We start from the raw sequence: 26,511 nt of genomic DNA, 5'->3' as shown, positions 1-26,511 counted from the left end.
TGTGGCCCGAGCTCCCGGGACCCTCAGGCAACACAAGGAGTGTCCACGGACGACCGGGCGCCATGCCGGAGTGTCGAAGATTCCGGATTACTGCCGTAGCTCTCAGGGGACACGTGGCCCTTCTGAGACCCTGCTCACTTCTGGCTGACTTTCTGTCCCTTATTTTTGCTTCTGTTTTCTGAAGATGAGGTTAGAAAAGACAGGTATGTCATGCTTATATTTACTAGTCACATCAGTGACTTTCATGACATTTCCCCCCAATCCCTTCAAGTGAGATCACTGTCATCTTAAAAGCCGGGACTTTCTACACCTTTACTGTTGGCAGCTGTTCTAACACTATGTGGATCAATGTCAAAAAACAAAAGTGCCAGCCCAGCCTGGCCAGATTCTGTCCACAGGAAGCCATCGCTTTTGCTCTGCACCCCATCACCCATCCATGCCTCTCGCTCACACCAGGCCGGGTGGCAGAAGCAGCTCCTAACTTCGGTGGTGACAGCACGGCCCGGCCTTGCCCTCCCACGGAAGGGCATGGAGGTGTCTGCGGGCAGATGTCACCCCCAAGGTGGGCTCTGGCCCTCAAAAACTGACCGCAGGAGCCTGCCCTGCCCGGCAGACGTGGCCTTGCTTTTCCAGACCTTAGGCAGCGTGCTCTCGTACAGAAAAACCCCAAGCCTGAGAAGCATGTTGCGTGTGATACTGGGCTTTGCCCGGGGCTGTGGCCCCAGGCCCCAGGCGCCTCAGCAGTGAAACCGGTACAGGTTGATCCTGTGTGCCCCTCCAGGGCCTTTCCAGTTCCAAGATTCTGCTTCTTTCATTTAAAGCAAACGAAATGCATGGAGGAAAAAAAGAAAGGATTACGTAAAGAGTCTGATTTTTTTTTTTTTTTTTGGCAAGAGGAGGGTTTATCATTTGATAGTTGGCAGCAACTTGAGTGGAGACATTTTATCTAGATTCAGTTATGAAATTCAGTTGCAAAACCGGGGTTGTTCCGGGCTGCAGAGAGTGTACGAGGCTCTCACGGCTACCAGGGCTGAATTGAGCCGTCTTCTTAGGTGGCGGCTACTTGGGGAAACAAAACTGGGTCACTAAAATCATGTCAATGAAAGCGGACAAAGTCGGCTGGCTTGGTTTTTGAGAGCTTTCTATACAAATTGTTTTTGCAAGGGATACAATTTTTAGATTGTAAACACAAAATCGTGACCTGAGGGAAAAACATTTCTTCAAGTTGACCGTTTTAGCCCCACAGTTTTATAACACAAGCAGCTCACAGGAAAGTGGGGCTGCAAGAACCCAACGGGGAGGCCATGCTAGAGAGATCTCATCCGTCAGGGGAACAACAGGAAATCTTGTTCACCAATAACTGATTAGAAAACAGCTCACTTAACTATTGTTTAAAAATCTCTCTCTCACACACATACACCTTCCAGTGAGTCCAGCCTTGGAGTACGATGAATTATAACCACCCCCATAAAAACAGAAACTTAAACCTCACTACTTTTAACTCTGACGAAGCCACACACCCATTAAGTAAACCAAAGAGAGCATGGCGGCTGGGCCAGCTGCAGCTCTTCCTATCGGTCTGTAGACATAACGGGACACTTTCAGAAGCAAGAGGCACACGGCTCAAGAATCACCGCCGTGGTCTCCGGGCCACACTTGGTTGAAGGAGATGGCGGGAGAGCTCTGTCCCATTTGCAGGACCTGGTTCTGTTCGCCTAGTTTCCGAACATCCTTAGCAGTGACTCAGTGGCCGGTTTCAAGGGCTCGCTTTCCTGTTGCTAGGAATGCCACCTGGACACTCCTGGACTCGCGAACAGGAAGGCAGGCGTCCCCCTCCCCCTAGCTGTATGTACAGACAGATACCCATTCATTTCATCGCGGGGCAGAGTCCAGACAGGGAAGGAGGATGGAAGGGAAGGGTCAAAGGGACCCCATGAACCCAAGACGTCTGGGACAGAGCAAAGAAACAGTGCCGTGGCTTTCTGCAGCGGGGGTGCCAACCAGGGCGCCCCCTTTTCCACCGGGAGGACCCCCTCAGGCCTCCAATCTGACCAACCCCCCTGTTCAGGATCCGCCCCCTAAGAGTGCCCAGTGGAAGGACAAGCGTGCAGGGACCACCCAGCCATGCAGAATGGCGAGGACGCTCCCCAAGCATTCCGCATCCCACCCCGGGGCCTCAGACCCCTTCCCGGGAGGCGGGGGGACAGCCGCTGACGCCCCTCGGCGTCTAGGACCAGCCGGGCCGGATCAGGGGGGGAGGACAGGCCCACAGAGCTGGGCGCCCGAAGCCCGGGCAAGACACCCAGGGCGCCCCGGCGCGCAGGCGGCGCAAGGGCGGGCTGGGCCTCCCAAGGCCGAGTTTGGGGGTGCCCCCGGCGCGGGCAGGCGGCGAGCCCGGGAGGCAGGGCCCCGGCTGGGGGAGGGGGAGCGAGCCCGGCGGGGGCATCGGGAGGGGCCCGGCCCAGGCCTCGGGGCGGCCCGGGGGCCGGGGGCCGGCTCCGCGGGGCACGGGCGGCGCCCGGAGGCAACCAGGCCGGGGGCCCAGCAGGAGGGCCGGGGAGGGGGGGCGCCCCGGGCGGACGGGCCCGCAGGCCGCACCTGGTCGGCGAAGTCCTCGGCCGTGCCCATCAGGTCGTTCTGGCCCATGGCGGCGGCGGGAGGCTCGGCTGGCTGGCTGGCTGGCTCGCTCGCTCCCTCGGCGCTCGGCCCGTCGGCGCCAGCGCCCGCTGCGGCCTCCACAGGAAGTACCCCGCGGCCGGCCTCGCTCCGCGTCCGCGGCTCCAGCGGCTGCCACGTAGGCCAAGCCTTAAAGGGGCCGCGCCGCAGGGCCCGCCCCGGCCGCGCCTTAAAGGGGCCGCTCGCGGCCCACCGCACCCAGGCCCCGCCCTCCCCGCCGCGTTCAGGCCCCGCCCTCCCCGCGCGAGGCCCCGCCCCTGAGGGCTGGCCGGCCGAAAGGACGCTGCAGCCGGCGCTGTTCGGGCAGGGAGAGCCGGGGTCGGCCAGCGAGCTCCCGGGGGCTGATGGGTGTCCCCCGGGTGGGGGATGGGCGCACACCGGACGCGGACCTCACTGCGCATGCTCAGTCCGGGGTCGGACTGCGGCTCGGGCCAGAGGTGCACCCCAGCGCCCCGCAGAGGGACAGGGAGGCCGAGTCTTCCCCTGAAGACCCTATGGAAAAGTACCAGGTGCCGAGTGGTCCCCTGGCGAGTAGGCGGGGACGACGAGGGGCCGATGGTCAGGGCCGAGCCCAGGACCCGGTCCTGCTGCCACTACCCCCAGTTCCTACCGGTTTAACGGTCACAGTCCCTGTGGCCCCCAGGGGTCAAGAATCCGCCCCGCAATGCGAGGGACCCGGGCTCGATCCCTGGGTGGGGAAGATCCCCTGGAAGAGGGCACGGCAACCCACTCCAGTATTCTTGCCTGGAGAACCCCATGGACAGAGGAGCCTGGCGGGCTACAGTCCATGGGGCTGCAAAGTGTTGGACAGGACTGAGCGACTAAGCGCAGCACACCTGAAAAGCCGCCCTGCTTCCACGTCTGACCCCAGGGAGGCAAGGCGCCCATGTTGAGCCAGTGTTTACCCCTAGCTCATAGGTGACCTCCTGGGTGTCCTTTGCCCCTCTCCATTGGGTTTTCCCCTCTCTAAAATGACGGATGAAATTAAGGCCTCTCCAGCCTGAATATAGGATGCTAGAAAACCACCTCATCCTTTTTTCCCCACAGGTCCATGCGCTTCAGCTCCTGCAAACCCTAGAACATTCAGAATTCAACATCTGCAGCCCTCAGGCTCCTAAGACACCCCATCAGTAGTCCCCAGCTGGGGGAAACTGGGCCTTTTCCAGGGCTTGTGAAAATGTTTAGGGCCTAAAAAAATTCACAAAACAAAAGGAAAGTTGGAAAATAAAGAGAAATGAATGTTTCAGGTCAGTTCAGTCGCTCAGTTGCGTCCAGCTCTTTGCAACCCCATGGACTGCAGCCTGCCAGGCCTCCCTGTCCATCACCAACTCCCGGAGCTTGTTCAGACTCATGTCCATTGAGTCGGTGATGTCATCCAACCAACTCATCCTCTGTCGTCCCCTTCTCCTCCTGCCTTCAATCTTTCCCAGCATCAGGTCAGTTCTTCACATCAGGTGGCCAAAGTACAGGAGCTTCACCTTCAGCATCAGTCCTTCCAATAAATATTCGGGACTGATTTCCTTTAGGATTGACTGGTTGGATCACCTTGCAATCTAAGGGACTCTCAAGAGTCTTCTCCAGCACCACAGTTCAAAAGCATCAATTCTTCCGTGCTCAGCTTTCTTTATGGTCCAACTCTCACATCCATACATGACTACTGGAAAAACCATAGCTTTGACTAGATGAGGGGTTCCCTGTAGCTCAGTTGGTAAAGAATCTGCCTGCAACGGCAGGAGACCCCAGTTCGATTGCTGGGTCAGGAAGATCTGCTGGAGAAGAAACAGGCTACCCACTCCAGTATTCTTGGGCTTCCCTGGTGGCTCAGCTGGTAAAGAATCCACCTGGAATTCAGGAGATCTGGGTTTGATCTCTGGGTTGGGAAGATTGCCTGGAGAAGGGAAAGGCCCCCCTCTCCAGTGTTCTGGCCTGGAGAATTCCATGGACTCTATAGTCCATGGGATCGCAAAGAGTCAGACATGACTGAGCGACTTTCACTTTGACTAGATGGACCTTTGTTGGCAAAGTAATGTCTCTGCTTTTTAATATGCTGCCTGGGTTTGTCATAGTTTTTCTTCCAAGGAGCAAGTGTCTTTTAATTTCATGGCTGCAGTCACCATCTGCAGTGATTTTGGAGCCCCCCAAAATAAAGTATCTCACTGTTTCTATTGTTTCCCCATCTGTTTGCCATGAACTGGTGGGACGGATGCCATAATCTTAGTTTTCTGAATGTTGAATTTTAAACCAGTTTTTTTCACTCTCTTCTTTCACTTTCATCAAGCGGCTCTTTAGTTCCTCTTCTTTTTCTGCCGTAAGGGTGGTATCATCTGCATATCTGAGGTTATTGATATTTCTCCTGGCAAACTTGATTCCAGCTTGTGCTTCTTCCAGCCCAGCATTTCACATGATGTACTCTGCATATAAGTTAAATAAGCAGGGTGACAATATACAGCCTTGATGTACTCCTTTCTCAATTTGGAACTAGCTCATTATTCCAGTCCAGTTCTAACCATTGCTTCTTGACCTGCACACAGATTTCTCAGGAGGCGGGTCAGGTGGTCTGGTATTCCCATCTCTTGAGTAATTTTTCACAGTTTGTTTTGATCCACACAGTTAAAGCCTTTAGTGTAGTCAATGAAGCAGAAATATATGTTTTTCTGGAATTCTCTGGCTTTTTCGATGATCTGACGAATGCTGGCAATTTGATCTCTGGTTCCTCTGCCTTTTCTACATCCAGCTTGAACATCTGAAAGTTCTTGGTTCACATACTGTTGAAGCCTAGCTTGGAGAATTTTGAGCATCACTTTGCTAGCATGTGAGATAAGTGCAATTGTGTGGTAGTCTAAACATTCTTTGGCATTGCCTTTCTTTGGGATTGAAATGAGAACTGACTTTTTCCAGTCCTGTGGCCACTGCTGAGTTTTCCAAATTTGCTGGCATATTGAGTGCAGCACTTTCACAGCATCATCTTTTAGGATTTGAAATAGCTCAGCTGGAATTCCATCACCTCCACTAACTTTGTTTGTAGTGATGCTTTCTAAGGCCCACTTCACTGCACTCCAGGATGTCTGGCTCTAGGTGAGTGATCACACCATCGTGGTTATCTGGGTCATGAAGATCTTTTTTGTGTACTTCTTCTGTGTATCCTTGTCTCCTTAATATCTTCTGCTTCTGTTAGGTCCATACCATTTCTGTCCTTTATTGAGCCCATCTTTGCATGAAATGTTCCCTCGGTATCTCTCATTGTCTTGAAGAGATCTCCAGTTTTTCCCATTCTATTGTTTTCCTCTATTTCCTTCCATTTATCAGTTGGGAAGGTTTTCTTCCCTCTCCTTGCTAGTCTTTGGAACTCTGCATTCTGATGGCTGTATCCTTCCCTTTTCTCCTTTCTCCTTTGCTTCTCTTCTTTTCACAGCTATTTGTAAGACCTCCTCAGACAGCCATTTGAGTGTTTCAGTTCAGTTCAGTCGCTCAGTTGTGTCCAGCTCTTTGTGACCCCATGAATCACAGCATGCCAGGCCTCCCTGTCCACCACCAACTCCCGGAGTTCACTCAAACTCATGTCCATCGAGTCAGTGATGCCATCCAGCCATCTCATCCTCTGTCATCCCCTTCTCCTCCTGCCCCCAATCCCTCCCAGCATCACAGTCTTTTCCAATGAGTCAACTCTTCACATGAGTTGGCCAAAGTATTGGAATTTCAGCTTTAGCATCATTCCTTCCAAGAACACCTTTAGAATGGACTGGTTGGATCTCCTTGCAGTCCAAGGGACTCTCAAGAGTCTTCTCCAACACCACAGTTCAAAAGCATCAATTCTTCGGTGCTCAGCTTTCTTCACTGTCCAACTCTCACATCCATACATGACCACTGGAAAAACCATAGCCTTGACTAGACGGACCTTTGTTGGCAAAGCAATGTGTCTGCTTTTGAATATGCTATCTAGCCTGATCATAACTTTCCTTCCAAGAAGTAAGCATCTTTTAATTTCATGGCTGCAGTCACCATCTGCAGTGATTTTGGAGCCCCTCAAAAATACAGTCTGACACTGTTTGCACTGTTTCCCCATCTATTTCCCATGAAGTGATGGGACCGGATGCCATGATCTTCGTTTTCTGAATGTTGAGCTTTAAGCCAACTTTTTCACTCTCCTCTTTCATTTTCATCAAGAAGCTTTTTAGTTCCTCTTCACTTTCTGCCATAAGGGTGGTGTCATCTGCATATCTGAGGTTATTGATATTTCTCCCGGCAATCTGGATTGCAGCTTGTGTTTCTTCCAGTCCAGCGTTTCTCATGATGTACTCTGCATAGAAGTTAAATAAGCAGGGTGACAATATACAGCCTTGACGTACCCCTTTTCCAGTTTGGAACCAGTCTGTTGTTCCATGTCCAGTTCTAACTGTTGCTTCCTGACCTGCATGTAGGTTTCTCAAGAGGCAGGTCAGGTGGTCTGGTATTCCCATCTCTTTCACAATTTTCCACACTTTATTGTGATCCACATAGTCAGAGGCTTTGGCATTGTCAATAAAGCAGAAGTAGATGTTTTTCTGGAACTGTCTTGCTTTTTCCATGATCCAGCGGATGTTGGCAATTTGATCTCTGGTTCCTCTGCCTTTTCTAAAACCAGCTTGAATATCTGGAAGTTCACTGTTCACATACTGCTGAAGCCTGGCTTGGAGAATTTTGAGCATTACTTTACTAGCATGTGGGATGAGTGCATTTGAATGTTTACCAAATGCATAAAATGTCCACTTTATTAAATATTAGAGTCGGTCTTTGTAAAAAGATTCATTAATCTGACAATGATTCGTTAAGTTAGGTTTTGCTCAGTTTGTGAGAATCCCGTTTTGTGTTGGAGCGACATGGGTGGGGGGGGTGTGGGGGGGGGTGGTCTAGGGTGGGGAGTGAGGCAGTGGTAAAGCAGACGAGTTTCTGGGTGACCAGAGAATTTTAAAGGCAAAGTTACTTTTTAAGAGGAAAAAAAGCCTTGATCTGAGACACCAGTGCATCTTACTGTTTCATTTGCCTGCTGAATGTGCCTGAGTGTGAGCCTTCTTACAGGGGCATGAGTTGCTCAGGTCTCCACCCCTGCCACCCCCGAGAGGCTTCAGGCTGCAGGTGCTGGGTTACAGAACCCTAAAACTGCCCTGGACTCTGAGGGTCCGTAGACTGAGGGCTCCACCACCTGGACGAAATCCTCTGCCTCCTGCAGCCCCCTTTCCTTCATCCTCTGACGAATGTGCTCGCGCCGACCAGCCTCATGCGTCCATGCACCATCTCTGGAGTCAGGCTCCCGACTCCCAGGCCAGGCCAGGCCCTCTGAGGCCTTGGGCAAGGCCCCAGCTCCTGGCGTCTCAGTTTCCTCCAGTGTAAATGAGGAGACAAGCAACAGTGCCAACTGTGTGGGTGGCTGTAAAGCACTTGGCACATGCCAGGCTCACACGGGCCATGGCTTATGATTGCACCAATTATGGACCAGTTACTTTCTTGTTTGGCGGCCCATTTTGGAGGTGGCCGCTGGAAGCTGGGATCCTAAGGGGCTACAGCGAGTGAAGAAACCGTCTGCCCCAGGGAGGTGCTGGTTCTCGGACGGCTGGCTGGTCCTAACCACAGATTGGAGAAGGGGCCTGGGGTGGTGGATGGAGCTCCAGAATCGGCCCCTGAGAGACGGGCTCAGGTTCTGCCTTTGCAGGCCTCCTCAGCCTTCTGGGTCATTTCCTTCTTTGCCAGCCCACGAAGAAACTTAGGAGGACCGGAACAGACCCTGGAGGTGGGCACACTTTGGGAAGTACACAGATGGGTACGTTTTCCTGAAAGCTTCTCTTTTGCTGGCAGATTTTGGACTGGCTGAATCCTGGGGCTTTGGGGGTGAACCTCGTGGTAGAGGAGACAAAAACCAAAGTCAAACACGTGATAAAGCAGGTGAGAGGCCGTGCCCGAGGCACTCCAGTGGGGCCATGCCCCAAACACACACGGACCTCCCCTACCCTAGAGGAAGGCTTCCTCATACGACCGCCGGGTTCCTGTCTGCCAGCAGTCCTGGAGGCAATCCAGGGGTGGCGAGGGGCTGTGGGGGGAGCCGTGGGGGTGGTATGAGGCTCCTTGGGGTTCCCTGGAGACTCAACTCTTCCACCTCGATGTGGGAAGGAATGCTCATGTTTATTCCAGCAGCAACCACCACCATACTCCCCATTTACATGGACACGGTGCCAGGCATCATTGTCATCTTGTTTAACCGCCCACCAACTCAACAAAGTGGGACCGATGACCCCTCTTTATAGCCAAGGATAAGGAGGCTGGTTGGCATTACTGACTCAATGGACATGAGCTTGGGTAAGCTCCAGGAGTTGGCGATGGACAGGGAGGCCTGGCGTGCTGCAGCCCATGGGGTTGCAAAGGGTCAGACTTGACTGAGTGACTGAGCTGAACTGAACTGAAGAAGGTTGGCTGGGGAGTAGGGGCAGGGACTTGCCCAAGGTCACACAAGTCTAAGGGCAGGGCACCAACCCTGGGCCCTTCCCCTACCTCCTCACCAGGGCTGGCACGGCAGGGTGCAGTGCGCGCTTCAGGGGGATGTGCAGTGTGCCTCTTGGCATGTCCAGGCCCAGGTGGCCCAGAAGAGTGGAGGGTCGAGGCCAGAGCTTTGCTGCTGGCTGCTGCCAACACCCGTCCGCTGTGCCAGGCCTCCTGTCTCTGCAGCAGTTCCCCCGAGGCAGCCAGGCTGGGAATCCGTACCAGCCTCCTGCCCCTTTGTGGGCTGGCTTCGAGGACTGACCCCCCCAGCTATCCACTCAGAACAACAAGCGCTAACATTTTCTTGGTTTTTCACTCTGTAGAAGCCACTCTGATAGGGCTTCCCTGACTCAGTGGTAAAGAATCCGCCTTTACAGGAGACTCGAGTTCAATCCCTGGGTTGGGAAGATCCCGTGGGGGAGGAAATGGCAACCCACTCCAGTATTCTTTCCTAGGAAATCCCATGGACAGAGGAGCCTGGCGGGCTCCATGGGGTCTATAGCGTCACAAAGAGTCACAGACAACTTGGTGACTAAACAACAATAAGCAACTCTGATAAACAATCTTACGGTTAATTTTTTTTTTTGAGGATCCGTGATCTCCTTGGGATAAATTCCTAGAAGTGGGATTTCCAGGTCAAAAAGAGGTGATAATTTTAAAGCTCTCAGTATGTTTTTGGCCAAAATGACTTAAGCACAAGCCCCTGAGCAGAAGAAGGGGACACACAGCGCACCCGTCTCAGGGTCTTCACGTGGGTCTGGGAGCCACTCTCTATCTGCAGTTTCCTCTGTGATCAGCTGATTACAGGAGTTCTCTGCTGGTAGATCTTATGAGCAGAAGTTCTGGGTGAGGATCTGGTAAGATGCGGGGACAGTGTGCACCCACAGTCGCTGCCACCAAGGCTGGCGCAGAATGGAAGCTGGTGCCCCTCTGCCCAGCGCCCTGCCTCCCTCGGCACACGTTCCGCAGCAGCCACGTCCAGCGCTGGGGACAGCCCCCCCGACCCGAGTGAGAAATGCAGGATAAGGCTGGCACTTTGCCAAGCTCTTTGGCTCTGGGGCGACACATTGTTTTCTTTCCGGCTTTCAAAATGGTCTGAAAATGGTTAATGATGCTTTGGAGTTTATGTTATGCTGTCCTAAACTTATCCTTGCAATAGGAGCAAAGATGATCTCACTGCTTAAAGTATTTCTGGATCCATCCCTTAGAGCCTCTCCAGGCCCATCTGGTGCTGTGTGGTGGGTCACGAATGATAGGAGCTTGGCACCCCTGGTGAATAATGGTGGTAGTGGTGATGATGGTAGTGATGCTGATTTTGATGGTGGTGATGATGGTGGTGGTGGTGATGATTGTAGTGACTGGGATTTTGATGCTGGTGGTGGTGATGGTGATTTTGATGGTGCTGATGGTGGTGGTGATGGTAGTGACTGGGATTTTGATGGTGGTGGTGATGATGGTAGTGACTGGGATTTTGATGCTGGCGGTGGTGATGGTGATTTTGATGCTGCTGCTGGTGGTGATGGTGGTGATTTTGATGGTGCTGGTGGTGCTGATGATGGTGATTTTGATGGTGCTGGTGGTGGTGGTGATGGTAGTGACTGGGATTTTGATGCTGGTGGTGATGATGGTGATTTTGATGGTGCTGATGGTGGTGGTGATAGTAGTGACTGGGATTTTGATGCTGGTGGTGGTGATGGCGGTGGTGGCGATCTTGATGGGGGTGATGGTGCTGGTGGTGGTGATTTTGATGGTGCTGGTGGTGGTGATTTTGATGGTGCTGGTGGTGGTGATTTTGATGGTGCTGGTGGTGGTGACGACGGTGATTTTGATGGTGCTGGTGGTGGTGGTGATGGTAGTGACTGGGATTTTGATGCTGGCGGTGGTGATGGCGGTGGTGGCGATCTTGATGGGGGTGTCCACTGCGTGTCGACTGACCGAGCTCTCCTGTGCTGCTCCAGGTGGAATGCATTGACGAGCATCAGGCCAGCGAGGCCCTGGAGGAGGTAACTCTCTGGGGGATCAGCTCTCCAGAGGGTGTGATGCAGGACACGCAGAGCCTGCTCGGCACCCGCCTGTGGAGTGAAGGGTGGGAGCTGCGGGGGGCTTGGAGAGTTACGACCAGCTCTTGGCTGCTGCTGTGGAGCCAGATCCCCCCAGGTCATGACCGGAGTCTGTGCCCCAAACATTTCTCAATCCAGGTGCCGACAACTTAGAATATATGTTCTCAGAGAAGATTACCTTTAAATGTTGGCTAGGTCCCTAGGCTGTTCTACCAATAACCATCTTTTAAAAGATCTTTTTCTTTAATTTGAAAGTATCAGTTACAACAGAAAATTTGGAAAATAGAGAATTGTTTAACGAAGAAAATATAAACTCTTTTACATTCCTTAGATCTGCCTGTCGGCACTGACGGTAACATCCAGATTTATAATAAGAGCAGAAACAGCTGCGTATACTTCAGTTTGCTGGGCAAAGGCTCTGAGTTGTTTGAATTTTACACAAAGCTAAATGTCTCCCCTTCCATCTAAGGGCCACCCGTTTCTCTTCTTTCTGGAATCATGAGCTTTTGAGCTTTACCAGCAGCTATTCCATGCACAATGTTTCTGAGGCACAGTGGTGGACCCAGGCCACATTCATGGAAGAAAGAAGTGGGGGGCCATCCCATACCCCCGCAAGCATCACCGCCGGCCCTCACTCCCTCCCACGTCTTGCTAGGCCACTGCCTTTCACACCCAACCTGCCATCACGAGCAGCTGTCCATCTGGCTCCAAGTTGCTAAGGAAGCCACTTCTGCCGCCTAACTGCGATCATTCTCAAAGCACCTGGAGCTGAGGGCAGGGGCCTGGGACCTGTAGTGCCCACTGCCAGGAGGCCAGGGGGCCAGGGCACAGCAGTAACCCCCCTCCCCTTGGCCACGCCCCCTTCCCCAGACATCCCGGACTCTGCTTGTTTCCGGCGTGCCAGGCATTCTGCCGGCATCAGCTCACCCGGTCCCCCTGACACCCCACGAGGCAGATACCGTGGGTACTGCTCTTTCCAGATGGGGCTGGGAGGCTCAGAGAGGTTGAGGAGCCTGTCCTCAGTCACACAGCACAGCCAGCACATCCTGGAGACAGGACTTACCCCGGGCCATCTGGCTCCTAACCTCCGGGCCGCCCACCCTCCCGGGACCCCACCCTTGCCCTGGGTAGAGGAGCTGGCTGAGAGGCGGTCTTCCCCACACCTCCACCCCGTCTGCCCTTGTCCACAGCTGGTGCCGCTGCTGAAGCTTCAGCACGCCCACATCTCCATCTACCAGGAGCTCTTCATCATGTGGAAGAGTGAGGTCGGTCGGAGCCGGCCCCGCGGACTCGGCAGGCACAGAGGGCCCCCCACCCTGCCGACTGTAACCCTGTGAGCGCCAATGGCAGGACCTCTGCGGGGCGCACCCGGCTCTGCACCCTCCGGGCCATGCGGGGCTTCTGGGCAGCATCTCACCTGGGACCCTACAGCCTCTGCGTGGGGCTCATTATCCCACTTTCCAGGAAAAGGCTGGCAGAAACCAGCTGGCAACAACCCAATGTCTCTCAAGTCTGGGCCTGGCAGCCCCTAAGCCCTGCGCTGGGTCCCGGTGGTCGTCTGACTCCTCGTCTTTCCAGGGACCCCGAGGCCTGCCTGCCGGTTACTCCAGATGGGGTTGAGCTGGGGGCTGCTGGGTCCCGTCTCCTTCAGAGGGAGTGGGTCTCGGCTGAGCCCTAAGGGATGAAGGTGCCAGGGCCCCAGGCACCATGGCCTGCGTGTGCTATGGTGGACTCAGGCACCTTTAAGAGAAGCCCAAGTGGGGCAGGAGCGGGGAGCCATTCGAGATGGGCCGTGTCCAGCCCCTGGGGGATGGGGGCAGTGCTGCCGTAGCCACCGCCAGCCCAGGGGAGGAAGGTCCTGGAGCGGTGATGGCCCAGGAGGTCCCAGGCCTGGGCTGCCCGGGGCCCGAACTTGGCACCCGGCTAAGGGGGCCGAGCGGGCCCCGGCTAAGGGGCTGTGTCCCCAGCAGACCTCCTCTCTCTTCCTCTGCCTGGTGATGGAGCACCACGAGGGAAGCTTCCAGAACGTCATTGAGAAGAACAGGGCGGCAAAGACAGCCGTGGACTCCGAGGTGAGACAGGCTGTCAGGGGCGCCAGGCCTGGGGCCCACCTGGACCGTGTGAGGCCCCACAGCGGGGGCAGAGGGGCACGGGCAGAGCCGGGGGCAGGCACCACTGGAGCCCGGGCTCATTTCTTCTGACGCTTATGAGTGACGGTATTTGCCTGCCGTAATGTGCACAGATCTTAAGTGTAGAGTGGGCTGCGTTTTGCATGGGCGGACACTCCATCCCCGCCTCCCATGAGGTCAGAGTGCTCCTGGCCCTCCAGACGCCCCCAGCCGGTGCCAGGGCTTGACTGCCGCCTCTGGAGATGCCCTGCTGTCCCTGAAGTTCCCACAGATGGGCTCGGACAGCATGACATTTGCTTGTGTCTGGCTCCTCCTGTCCGTCCTGGTGCTTTGAGATTTACTCACCTGTGAGTGTGTCAGGCGACTCATGCTTGACTCACACCAGGTGATGCTTCTGAACTGTGGTGTTAGAGAAGACTCTTGAGAGTCCCTTGGAGATCAAACCCGTCAATCCTTAAGGAAATCAGTCCCGAATATTTATTGGAAGGACTGATGCTGAAGCTGAAGCTCCAATACTTTGGCCGCCTGATGCAAAGAACTGACCTGATGCTGGGAAGGATTGAAGGCGGGAGGAGAAGCGGACGACAGAGGATGAGATGGTTGGATGGTATCACCGACTCGATGGACATAAGTTTGCGTAAACTCTGGGAGTTGGTGATGGACAGGGAGGCCTGGTGTGCTGCAGTCCATGGGGTCGCAAAGACTCAGACATGACTGAGCGACTGAACTGAACTGGGTGTCAGGAGAGCATGTCTGTCCACAGCCAGGTGCGGCTCCATCGGATGGCCGCATCTCCGTCGCGCACCTGGTCCAGGGCTGTGAGCATCTGGATTGCTTCCAGCTTGGGGCTGTTGTGAGCAAGGGCCGCCATGAACACTGCAGGGCGGGTGTCTGATGGACCGAAACATCTGTTTCCTGGGGGAGTCCCTTGGCATGGAGTTGCCGGGTCACAGAGTGGCTGCGTGCACTGCTGCGGCCAGCGTGCCAGGTTTCCTGGACGGTTAGTCGACTTGGTGTTGGCCCTCAAGGCGCGGCCCTCGGGCTGTGCATCCCGGCCACACTGCTCCGTGTCAATCTTCTTCCTCGCGTTTCTTCGCGTGGCTGCGCCGGGTCTCAGTGGAAGCATGCAGCATCTTCAGTCTTCCCTGGGGCACGCGGGATCTCTAGCTGTGGCGTGTGAACGCTCACTTGCAGTGTATGGGAGCTCATTCCTGACCAGGGGTCAAACCCACGCCCCCAGCATTGGGTGCACAGGTACTAACCACAGGGCCGCCAGGAAAGTCCCAGCCTTCTTGGTTTTAACTAAAAATCACATTTCAGCTTCACTGATTTTGAGCGTGGCCATGGTGAGCTCTTTTTGGTCGTTTGGATATCGTCTTTGGTGTCTGTCCAGGCCCTGGCCCGTTTAAACACAGTCGCCCATCTTACTGATTCGTACAGGCTGTGTCTGTATTCTGGACACAGTGTCCAAGCGTCTCCTCCTAGTCTGCGGCTGCCGGTTCACTTCCTTAGCTGTCACCAGCTGCGGTTCATCAGTGTTCCCTCCGGTTGGTGCCTTCTGAGCCCTCGGGGAAGCTGTTCTTGGCCCAGGATTAGGGTAATGTCTTGCTCGGTTGTCCTCAGACTGGCTCTATCTCGCTTTCACACGTAGGTCTGTGACCCACACCACACGACATTTGCTCTGAACACACCTCTGTTCTGTGGGCCTCTGGGAACCGTCTCCCCGCTGGCAGTGGGTGGGTGGTGGTGGGGTGTTCCGAGGGGCACCCGGCTCCTCTCCCAAGGTGGGCCTCGAGACAGGCTCAGAGTGGGTTTCAAACTTTCTGTTTGCAGAACCCTGTCAAGCACAGGATGTTCTCAGAACCCCAGTAAGGAGATCAGAGGCACTCTACTCAGGGGCCTGGGGTCAGTGGGAGTAGGAAGTCCGAGGTCCTGCCCCTCAGCCCCTCTCTGGCACCCTAGGTGAGGTCCAGGATCCTAAGGAACACAGTGTGAAAACCACTTCCCTAGAAACTACATGGATCTTGTTGCTGACACAAACTGCTTCCAGAATGTTCTCAGGGCTCTTTTCACACTAATGACCTGGACAGGAAAGTCCCAAGTGAGAGCTGAGCACTCAGTATCTCTGGCACCCTCGAGGAGTGGGGTGCAGGTAGAGCTGGAACCCAGGGCCTTGCAACTGACGAGGTCTTGCTGTCCTGAGAGCCCCCACGCAGCCCGCAGCAGAAGCTCCCGTGGTGGCTCTGAGCTGTTGGCCACTGGCTTCAGGCCCATCTCGACCCACAGGGCGGAAACGGACGAGACCCCACGGGCTGTGCTGAGTAGCCTCCGAGCTGCCTGTGAAGGGCGGGCACTTCCCGGCCACCCATCCCGGCGTCTCTTTCTCCCCAGTGGCTGCGGAACATGCTGGGCCAGGTGCTGGACGCAGTGGATTACCTGCACCACTTGGACGTCATCCACAGGTGAGCGGGTGGCCAGGCCCCTCCCGGGGGTGGCACCTCCCGGGGCAGCGTCTGCCAGGGGCAGGCCCATGGGAGGGAGGGACGCCTGGACGAGGGCGGGCCCTGCTCCTCCCGGAGCACCTCCCAGACTCAGAGGGAGTGCCACCCCTTCCGCGACCCTCCCCAGGCACACAAGGGGCAGGAGGTTCTAAAGTGCAAGGAAAGAAGCAGAGAGCACCCGTGGCCTCTGGGCCCTCCCAGGCCGAGCTTTTGACCCTGGGAGTCACAGCAGCAGTGCAGCTATGCTCTAGAGTCGTCATCGGACGGACCCGTCCGTGCTTGAAGGAGAGAAACACGTGAACCGACACAGGCCGGGAGCGCTCGGGACCCTGTTAGAGTCACTGATGGGAGCCAGGCCCCAACGAGCCCTCGGCTGAGATCTGGAAGGCTGGCGGTGAAGGGGCCGCGGGCGGACCGCCCGTTTCCCCGCTTGTAGTTGCCTTGTTTTCCCCACTTGAAGTGACTGAGTGTACTCACACTTACGAGAAGTGTTATTTTAAAAGTGGTCCCAACAGGGCATTTACTGAGGAGGGAGAAGGGATGGGGGCCCTAGGTGTGGTGGGAGTGGAGGGTTCGCAGACGCGGCCCCGCCAGGCAGCAGGTTGAAGGGCGCGCCTCTCGGTTGCAGGAACCTCAAGCCCTCCAACATCGCCCTCGTCAGCAACGACCACTGCAAACTGCAGGATCTGAGCTCCAACACGCTCATGACCGACAAGGCCAAGTGGAACGTCCGGGCAGAGGAAGGTGGCTGGCCATCCGGGCTGGGGGCAGCAGTGGCTGGGAGCAGTGGGAGCTGTTCCCTCGAGAGGGGTCTAGGGCGAGGGCCACTCTAGGAGCTGGAACAGGGCAACAGCAAACCTCTGCTTGCTCAGAAGGTCCCCCGAGACTGCCCCCCCCAGACCCCTGTGGACTCCACAGAGGCCCCCTTGCCTGGGCTGTAACCGAGCAGGGTGCAGCCAAGGGGTGGGACGTACACAGGGTCCAGAAGACACCCAGAAAATGTTCCCCTTCATGGAGGGGGAGGGAGGCCTCCGCAGGAAGGAGGGGGAGGGACGCGCGGGGAGGGCTGGTGGACGCCGGGCACCAGATCGGGTTGTTTCATTATTTATCTGTGGCCGCACGGGGTCTCCATCGCTGCACGGCTTCCTCTAGTTCCAGACGGTGGGGGCTGCTCTCTACATGCGGTGTGCCGGCTTCTCTTGTTGCGGAGCACGGGCTCTAGGCATACAGGCTTCAGCAATTGTGGTCTGCGGGCCCTGGAGCATGCAGGCTTCATGAGCTGCACCTCGCAGGCTCCAGAACTCGGGCTCCGTAGTTGTGGTACCCAGGCTTGGTTGCTCCGCAGCCTGTGGGGTCTTCCCGGACCAGAAATTGAACCGGTCCAATGCATCACCAGGGAAGCCCCTCGGGTTGGATTTCTTTACTGACCCTCAGAGTAACCCAGGAGATGGTAGAGGTAAGAATCAGAGAGACGTTTCTATCCTCCGAAAAGACCACAGGGCAAAGGGAGCTGGGCTTCAAGCCTAACAGCCATCAGGGCGGTGAGAGGAGAGGGCGGCTCTCCACGGGAGAACGGCAGAGTCCTGGGCCGGCAGGTACTGGTGGCATGCTGCCCTTGGACGGGTGAGCAGGTGGCTAGACACGCAGACAGATGGACAGGTGGATGGACGGGTGGGTGGGCAGGCAGGTGCGTGGATGGGCCGGTCTGCTGGTAGTGTAAATGGCAGGGGTCCTTGGAGCCCCCCTTTACTTTGTCTGGGCAGTGGGGGTCCAGAAAGGGAGGGGTGCCCGAGGCAGGTCCGGCCCTGAGAGCTGGACAGGGACCCTGCTCTGCTGGCTCCCCATTTGGGCTTCAAGTTGAGGAACTGGAGCAGGGCACCTAGAGCTTTGCCTCGAGGTCCTGGCATGTAGAGGCAAGATGCTGAACGAGCACACAGGTCTCAGCCTTCCTGGAAACGCCCCGTCCAAGTGTTCCTGCAGCCACCATGGGCTCAGGGGCGCACACAGCCGGCCTGGTGGGCCCCAGCCTCACGGGCCAGGATCTTACTGACCAGGGCCTCAGACAGCATGTCTCTCCCTCCCCCGAGGAGAGTGACCAGGGGCCCATTTTCAAGCTGCTTGCTTCCCCGGGGTGCACAGGACTCACGCATGGTCCGCCTCGCTCCTGCCAACAGACCCCTTCCAGAAGTCCTGGATGGCCCCCGAAGCCCTCAGCTTCTCCTTCAGCCAGAAGTCCGACGTCTGGTCCCTGGGCTGCATCATCTTGGACATGGCCAGCTGCTCCTTCCTGGACGTGAGGGCCTCCCGCCCGCCCCCGGCCCTCAGGCCCCGGGAGCCCACCTTGGCCCTGAGAGGGGCACACGCTCCCCAAGGCATCCTCCTGCCATGGGTGTGCCCCGTGTGAAGCCCCCGGCACTCCACCCCGCTGGGCCCTTGTGTGGGGGCGATGCTGGTAACATGCCAACCTGCCTGCCACAGCCGCCCCTCGGGGACGAGATCCGCCGAGTTCAGGTGCGCTACCCAGCCCAGCGTGGGGTCCTGGCCGTGGAGGGAGATTGTCCCCACTCCCTCCAGTCAGTGAGACAGCCACTGGCTTTTCTCCGAACCAGCATTTCTTCTTTGGACCAGAACTCTGGGGCACAGGAGGCCTCCATGCCTTCCTGACAGCGGCGGCCACCGCAGCTCCCTCTGCCCAGGGTCAGGCCTCCTCCCTCCCGCAGGGAGAGCGCACACGGTCCTCTCTCCCCTAGACGCTGGGAGCCATGCACCTGCGCAGGTCCATCCGGAGCTCCCCCGCCAGCCTGAGCAGCGTCCTGAGGACCATGGAGGAGAGGAAGGTCCCCGACGTGAAAACCTTCCAGGCCCTCTTGCCGCTGATGCTCCAGGCCGACCCCGCGGAGCGAGTCACCGTGAGGTGAGCTCAGGCGCTGGGGTCCCACCTCACTCTTGTCTGTCACTGTCTTCCCCTCTCAATCTCTCAGCGGCCACTTAGGGTTTCAATGCCACAAAGTGCTTCATCCACAGACAGTGGCTCCTCCGAGCTGGGCCGTCCCAAACTGTGGCCGCGTCTCTGAGCCCTGACCCCACAGGGGCCACGGCCCCGGGCTCAGAAGCATGTTTGAACTCTAAGGTATTTTAAAGTCAGAAGAACAAAATGATCCATCCTGAGTTCTGTTCACCTTTCCTTCAACACAGCCGGGAATTTTTTTTTTTTCGGTCTACATTATGGAGGGAGGGGCCCACTCGGGTGCGAGTGCTGGGTCCCTCCTGGAAGGGACATGCTGGGGCGCCTGCTGTGAGAGGTGCTTGCAAAGTGGGCGCCCACAGAAGGTGGAGGCCACGCAGCTGCCGGCGAGCGGGGCGCGGGCGCAGGCGGTGGCTCTCTGCTCCTCCCCAGGGACGTGATTCACTTCACCTTCGTGCGCAGCAACTTCCGGTCCTCCGGCATCGCCCAGGTGCTGCGCCGGCAGGTGGTGCCCGAGTTCATCATCGACGTGCTGCTGGAGAGCAACGTGGCCAGCATCTTCGGTGACGACGGGGGCCCAGGGGCCGGCGCAGGGGGGGCCCTGTGGCCTCTTTATAAAACTGGGGGTCCCCGGGACTGCTCCTCCCGTGTGGCCAGTGGGCTTGCCCCTCATCCATCCCAAGCGTGGCCCTGCTCAGTAGACCCCTCCGCCGGGGCCACATCTCTGCTCTTGGGTGGACGGTGGGTCTGGAGGTCACCTTCAGTTCAGGCCTGGCTCCACCCTCCAACCCCCTTGCCCCTGGTGTGGGTGGGCCATTCACTCCCTCCTCCCCTTCAGTGGCCCCCTGCCTCCCTTTCTGGGGAAGGGGCACCCCCTGGGTCCTAGCTGCCCAGTCGCCCCGTCTCGTGGTCATGGGCTTTGAAGGTGGACAGGTGGGTCCAGTTGAAGCCCACCACTCGCTAATTGAGTGGCCTGGAGGGAGTCGCCCTAGTTGAGCCCCCTGGGTGGGTGCCAAGGCTGACCCTGGACTTTGGCCCGGTGGCTCCGCCCAGGAGGTGGGGATAAGGGCGTGGCCTCACGCCTGGTCACGTGTGTCTGTGTGGTGGTGGGGGCTCACAGATGGGCCCTGAGCCGAGAACTCCCCACGGTCCCTGTCCCCTGCAGAGGTCATGCAGAACTTCTCCAGCCGACCCGAAGTCCAGCTCAGGGCCCTGAAGAGGCTCCTGAGGATGACTGAAGACCAGCTGGGTAGAGCCCCGGGTCCCAGCTCCACTCCGCCCCTGTGCGCTTGCTTCCTGGGGAGCCCCGCCCCCTCCAGCGCTCCTGGCTGGACTCCGAGGCCTGATCCCTCAGCATCGGCGGGAGCAAGGGCCTGGACTTCTCTTACTGAGCCGAGGGTGGTGGGTGGTGGGTGACTCGGGGTCAGAACCATCTCCTGTGGCCTCATTCCACCTGCTTTTCACAGACGGTACACAGACACCCCACCTCTCCACCGTCCCTCTGGTCAGGCATGAGTGGCTGCTGACTTCCCAGGGTCATAACCGAGCTCACACAGACCACCTCGGGGCGTTTGAGCGCTCCGTCTGCTTCTGCGTAGTAAGACCCCAGATGTGCAGGCCTGAGTATTTCACGTTTTCGCAGATGCTGCTCACTGCCTGCGCAGACGCACCAACCTATTCACCTCTCAAGAGTGCATCACCATGAAGTGTTAATACTAATATCGTTAATTCTACCAAAACATGGTTTTGGAAGATCTCTGCACTCAGCCTGTCTCACCAGCCTGAATATTACATTCATGCACCCATCCACCCACAATCGGTCCCTTCCATCCGCCGTCCATTTGTCCATCATCCATCCACCCACTCACCATCCGTCTCCTTTACTCACCGTCCATCGTCCATTATTCCCCTCCATCCACCCACCACCTGTCCCCTCCATCCATCGTCCATCTTCCTCCTCCATCCACCCACCATCCATTTGTCCATCGTCCATCCTTCCATAGCAGGGTGTCCCAGTGGCTGGGCTGCAGAGATCACGGAGGCCAAGCCCCAGCGCCCTCCTGAGGCCGTGGAGACCTCCCCTCGGCCGTTTCCCTTCCCTCCTCCCTCCCCGCGATCCCATTGAGCTGGGCTGTGGCCAGGACAGAGTCCATGGGCAAGGAGAATCTGCTCCCGGGGAAAGAGGGCGGTGCTGGGTCCCTTCCCAAGGGGGCCTTGGTGGCCACCCCAGCCTCAGGCACCTTGTCTGGAGACGGGCCAGCCATGACTCAGCTTCCCTGGCGCCAGCACCTCTGACCTTGTCATTCTCACCATGAGGACACAGGCTGGGGGAGAGGACGGCAGTGGGAAGGGCACAGCTGGGCCTGGGCCCTGCTGCCATGGCCTGCTCCCCTCCCTATGCTCAGCACAGGTCCCGGGCCGCCAAGCCGACAGTCTGAGGGGCCCACAAACGTCCCCTCTGAGGGCAGCCGCAGCCAAGGGTGCTGGCGCTCTGGAGTCACACCAGCTGAGTTCTCATCAGCGGAGGGTTGACCCTGTAGAGCTGCTGGGATAGGGAGCTGGCACGGCAGACCTGTGGCAGGCACCCCGCACACCTGACGAACAGTGTCCGACCACCCAGGGCCCACGCACGATGCCCCCGACTCCCAGGGGGGCTGGTCCCTGGCCTGGCCCACGCCCCTCCCCCACCTGCTCCTGTCCACCCCCCAGGTCTGCCGTGGCCGGCGGAGCTGGTGGAGGTGCTGCTCACCGTCATGAGGCAGCACCAGAGGATCCTGGACATACAGCTGCGTGCCTGCACCCTGCTGCTGCGCACCCTGGGCCAAGGTGGGCTTCTCCGGCCCCCCACACCCACCCTGGGCCCAGGCGGGCTCCTCCGGCCCCAACACCCACCCTGGGCCCAGGCGGGCTCCCCCGGCCCCAATACCCACCCTGGGCCCAGGTGGGCTCCCCCTGCCTCCCTGACACCCACCCTGGGCCCAGGCGGGCTCCCCCGGCCCCAACACCCACCCTGGGCCCAGGTGGGCTCCCCCTGCCTCCCTGACACCCACCCTGGGCCCAGGTGGGCTTCTCCGGCCCCCCACACCCACCCTGGGCCCAGGTGGGCTCCCCCTGCCTCCCTGACACCCACCCTGGGCCCAGGTGGGCTCTCCCTGCCTCCCTGACACCCACCCTGGGCCCAGGTGGGCTCCCCCTGCCTCCCTGACACCCACCCTGGGCCCAGGCGGGCTCCCCCAACCTCCCGACACCCACCCTGGGCCCGGGTGGGCTCCCCCGCCCCCCCCGACACCCACCCTGGGCCCGGGTGGGCTCCCCCGCCCCCCCCGACACCCACCCTGGTCCCGGGTGGGCTCCCCCGGCCCCCCACACCCACCCTGGGCCCGGGTGGGCTCCCCCAACCCCCCGACACCCACCCTGGGCCCGGGTGGGCTCCCCTGCCCCCCCCGACACCCACCATGGGCCCGGGTGGGCTTCCCCACACCCCCGACATCCACCATGGGCCCGGGTGGGCTCCCCCAACCTCCCGACATCCACCATGGGCCTGGGTGGGCTCCCCCAACCCCCCGTCACCAGATCTGGCCTTGGCATCCAGACCCTCTGGGTGTTCTGCCACCCAACCTCACCCCAGGATGACGGCAGTGTGGCCAGGAGGCTGGGGCAGCACCCAGGGCCTGCCTGTGACCTGCTCTGGGGCCCTGGGCCTGGGCCAACTCCTCCCTGCTCTGGCTGGTCTCCAGGCACAAAAGGAGGAGCTGGACTGGGGGGGTTCTGCGGTGTGACCACCCCCCCCCCCACCCCAGGCAGGCTGGGCGGGGTCCTAGCATGGGCTTCCAGGGGGTCAGCTGAGGGGGCAGCGAGAGAGGCTGCAGCTAACAGTCAGGGCTCCTCCTGGAGTCTTTAAAGAAAGCTTTAAATACCTGGTTTTTAAACTGGAAGTATTTCACTACGTTTCTGAACTTTATTATTTAGGTTGAATTCCTGCGTAATGCTTTATGTGTCCACTCTGATAAATGTCTACTCTGGCACGGGCTCCCAGCCCCGCGGTCCTTGATTCAGTCACACAGCACTTGTGGGGACCCGTTCTGTGCCCTAACCTCAGCGTCCTCCCTGCAATCACGGAGGCCCCCCGAGCCCCCAGCCCAGAGTAAACCCTCCTCTCCCGTGGCCTGCGCAGCGCTGGCCCAGGACGCGGCAGCCACCGTCGTGAACACCAGCACCATCGCCGCTGTGCTGCTGAGCATCCTGCAGAGCCACCCCGTGGAGGAGCAGCTCCTGGCCACGGTCTACAGCCTGCTCACCATCGTGGCCAGCCAAGGTGGGTGCTGCCTGGGCCGTCCTCGGGCGCTAGGCACAGGGCGGGCGGCACCCAGCCCCTCCATGGGGGCACAGACACTGCCTCCAGCCGCCCTGTGCCCACGTGCATCCCTCTGCCTACGGGCACGGGCCCTGCCAGGCGGCGACACCACCATGGGCTTCAGGTTCCTGCCCTTGCTGCCCCTCCGCCCCACCTCACAATGGCCACCGGCGAGTCCCGGTCGAGGGGTGGCATGGGAGAGGGTCACCCCCCAGGGCCTTACCCGAGTTGACTCTCATCTGACCACTCACCTCTGGAAAGGGAAGCTGGGGCCCCAGAGAGCCCAGGCCCTCACCTGGAGCCTGGCCGCACTAACCAGCCCACCGCAGTCCACTGATCTCACAGCAGGGAGTGAAAAGGGCTGCCATGCGCCGTCACGCTGGGACGACAGGTGTAAGTCAGGGCCACCTGGCAATGTCTGCTCACCACCCGAGAGAAACACCTTGGCAGAGAAGCCCTGGAGGCTGGGCCCAGCCCAGTGACGGGGTGGGAGGTGCTGGAATGGTGGCCCAGGGGATGGACCAATAGTACCCGTTTCTGGGTCCCAAGCTGGGCACGAGGCTGGCCCAGAGCAGGCTCTAGTGACTAAGCACGCATGGAGATCGTGATGCCCGAGGTCAGGGCAGAAGGGAGGGGCCCCCAGGGAAGGCCTCCTGAGGAGGGGCTCCCCGTGGCCTCACTCCAGGGCCCACCCACAGGACTGGGCATAGACGAGCTGCAGAGGGCTGGGTTGTTTGAGGACATCCTGAAGCGCCTGGACAGCCTCCCCAGGAACAGGGACATCTGTATCCATGGCCTGAGCCTGCTCTGGGCCCTGCTGGTGGATGGTGAGTGGGCCCGGGGCTGATACCCTTTCCCGCTGGGGTATCAGCCAAGAGCTGGGAAAAGCGAAGGGAAGGGGCAGACCCTGACCCTAGGCCCCCCACCCACCCACCCAAGGAGGCCCTCTGCCTGCACACATCAGGGACTCCCTGGCATCCCTGGTCTCACAGGTTGGCTCTAGCACTGGGCGACCTCTCTTTGACTTTTGATTCAGAAAGGGGGACCCCCACCAGCCGAATGGCTCCCTCTCCAGGTCCCACTTGGCGCTCCAGCACCTGGACAGTCATTTTCCCAAGAGGTCTCCCAGCTTTGGAGGGCCCTGAGCACAGCTGGGTGCAAGATGCTCCAAGCCTCTCCTTGGGGTCTGATGCCTGCCCAGACTTGCTTAGCAGGCTGGAATCGGCCTTCCCGTTTCCCCATCTCAGAGGACAGCGGACCTCGAACCCCATAGCTCCTGCTGTCCCTGTGGCGGGCGGGGGCCACACACACAGCAGGCCCTTCTCCCCCTGCCAGGAAGCGGGCGACCCCTCCTCCTCACCCCATCCCGTTGCAGCTATCATTGTGAACAAGGCCCCCTTGGAGAGAGCCCCGGCTCGCGTCGCCGAGGTGCTGGCCACCTTCCCCGGGGATGCGGACGTGGCTGAAGCTGGCTGTGCAGTTCTGTGGCTGCTTTCCTTGCTGGGTGAGCAGCTGGGGGCCCAGGGCCGGAGGGCTGGCCGGGCCCCTGGACACAGGTGTGCTGGCCCCTCCACAGGCTGCATCCAGGAGCAGGAGTGTGCGGAGGTGGTGGACCTGCTCCTGCAGAGCATACGGCTGCACCAGGACCGAGTTCTGCTGGTGAACAACGCCTACCGCGGGCTGGCCAGCCTCGCCAAGGTGTCCGGTGAGCCTGGACCCAGCGGGGCTGCCGCTCTGAGGCGGGGGGACAGGCCTCCCAGTGAAGCCTGCTGGTGGCCCACAGACCAAAACCATGCACACACTCAAGCAGGGAAAAGAAACACCCACAGTCCCAGCGCATCCTCTGCACCCACGTCACACTTGCTGGTGTGACCCTGTATCATGACCACCTCCTCTGCCCGAACACACTTGGTGTGAGCAGAAGTGCTCCTCCAGGTGTGGCTCCGAAGTCAGCACAGCAGATGGGGTCTGAACCCCACCGCCACGGGAACCCCGGCTGTCACCTAGCCCCCCGGCCAGGCTCTGCACTCGACTCGGGACCACAGCCCTCTAGAGATGCTTGGGGCCTGGAGTCCAGCCAGGGCTGCCCGCTGCGTCAGGGTGGTTCAGCCTGTGAGGTCTGGTCTGCTTGGATACGCAGGCTAGATGGGGTGACCCTCGTTCCTAGAGAAGCTCAGGGGTGGGGCAGGGTCTCCCCTTTCTATGGAGACACCCTAGGCTGCAGGCCTGCCCCCACTCCATCTGGGATCCCATCAAACTGGCTGGGGACAGGGCCTGGAGCCGAGAGCAAAAGGCTCGTGGCTCAGCACACAGAAGCTGGGTTGTCAGAACCCAGTGAGCCAGACCTGAGTCAGAGTCTGGGTTAGGGTTACAGGATTTATTGACGCCTTGGGGTGTCTGCCTCCCCCGGGACTCCAGGGGACCTGATCACATGGCATCAGGAGCCGGGTCTAACCTGCCCTGACGGGCCTCCTCGCGTGGGGGCACCCCCTCCCCTGGCCTGGGAGACTGCTGGGGTGGAGAGACAGGTGCCCTCTGCCGGAGAACACCCCCAAGGTGTGCAGTGGTCAAGGCCTGACTGCTGCGGTCCCCGGGGCCACCATGGTGTCCTCAGCCGGCTGAGGTTTGCTGCCCACAGCGCTCTGGGCTCTCGACAACCCCACAAACTCAGTATGGCCATCCCCCATCTCCTGGAGGACCCTGAGGCCTACCCATCAGGGAACGACGCCCTCTACCCCCTGCCCAGAGCTGGCCGCCCTGCAGGTGGTGGTGCCCAGGGAGACCGGCGGCGGCCTGGACCTCATCCGGGAGAGCTACCGGTTGTGCTGTGATGACCCGGAGGTGGTGCAGAGCGTGTGCCTGCTGCTGGCCTACTTGGCCGCCTACAGCGGGTTCCCGGCTCACGGCTGTGGTGGGGGCGAGGGCGGGAACGCGCTGGGCCAGACACCGTGCTCCCGAGTCCCAGGGCTTCTCACTGAGCCCCGAAGCGTGGAGGCCCGGCCCTGTCGCACCCACCTCAGGAACCCCCTCTGCCCGCAGAGGAGATCCTGTCTGAGCTGGCGTCCAGCGGCATCCAGCCCCTGGTTGTGGAGATCCACGGACGCTTCACCTCCAGCCTGGTGAGTGCTGGCGGGCCCTCCCTGCCTCACTGCAGGGCCCCGATAGGGCTGCGGAACACCCCACGGGGCAGGGGGGGCCGCCCAGACACCGCCCAGGACAGCCAGCCGCCTTCTCCTTGCAGGAGCTCGTTTCTTACGCAGCCAGCGTGCTCCACAGACTGGAGGCGGCCGTCCAGCCCAGCTCTGAGGGCGGCCGGTAG

At 59.0% G+C, this 26,511-nt stretch overlaps 2 protein-coding genes across 2 annotated transcripts in view; one reads left to right on the top strand and one right to left on the bottom strand.

Annotated features, from left to right (window-relative positions):
* The window catches only part of SURF4 (surfeit 4), an 11,576-nt gene extending 8,846 nt beyond the window's left edge, over window positions 1-2,730 (bottom strand). The window contains exon 1 of the mRNA XM_068965189.1: window positions 2,599-2,730. Coding sequence (XP_068821290.1) covers window positions 2,599-2,646 — 48 coding nt within the window. The 5' untranslated portion in view covers window positions 2,647-2,730. The remainder of the gene's footprint in view (window positions 1-2,598) is intronic.
* Window positions 2,645-26,511, top strand: STKLD1 (serine/threonine kinase like domain containing 1). The gene is made up of 20 exons (XM_068970242.1): window positions 2,645-2,794; window positions 2,904-3,185; window positions 8,506-8,592; window positions 11,142-11,186; window positions 12,434-12,508; window positions 13,214-13,315; window positions 15,764-15,834; window positions 16,502-16,617; window positions 18,048-18,166; window positions 18,624-18,787; window positions 19,271-19,401; window positions 20,004-20,087; window positions 21,548-21,664; window positions 23,013-23,153; window positions 23,891-24,019; window positions 24,568-24,696; window positions 24,769-24,897; window positions 25,939-26,079; window positions 26,232-26,311; window positions 26,434-26,511. Exons 1-20 carry the CDS (start codon window positions 2,645-2,647, stop codon window positions 26,509-26,511), a joined length of 2,370 nt encoding a protein of 789 aa, XP_068826343.1.

The sequence above is a fragment of the Capricornis sumatraensis genome, chromosome 1, assembly GCF_032405125.1.
Source record: "Capricornis sumatraensis isolate serow.1 chromosome 1, serow.2, whole genome shotgun sequence".
Taxonomy (NCBI): domain Eukaryota; kingdom Metazoa; phylum Chordata; class Mammalia; order Artiodactyla; family Bovidae; genus Capricornis; species Capricornis sumatraensis.
Note: the sequence above shows the minus strand (reverse complement) of the source record. Positions and strands in the feature narration are given on the sequence as shown.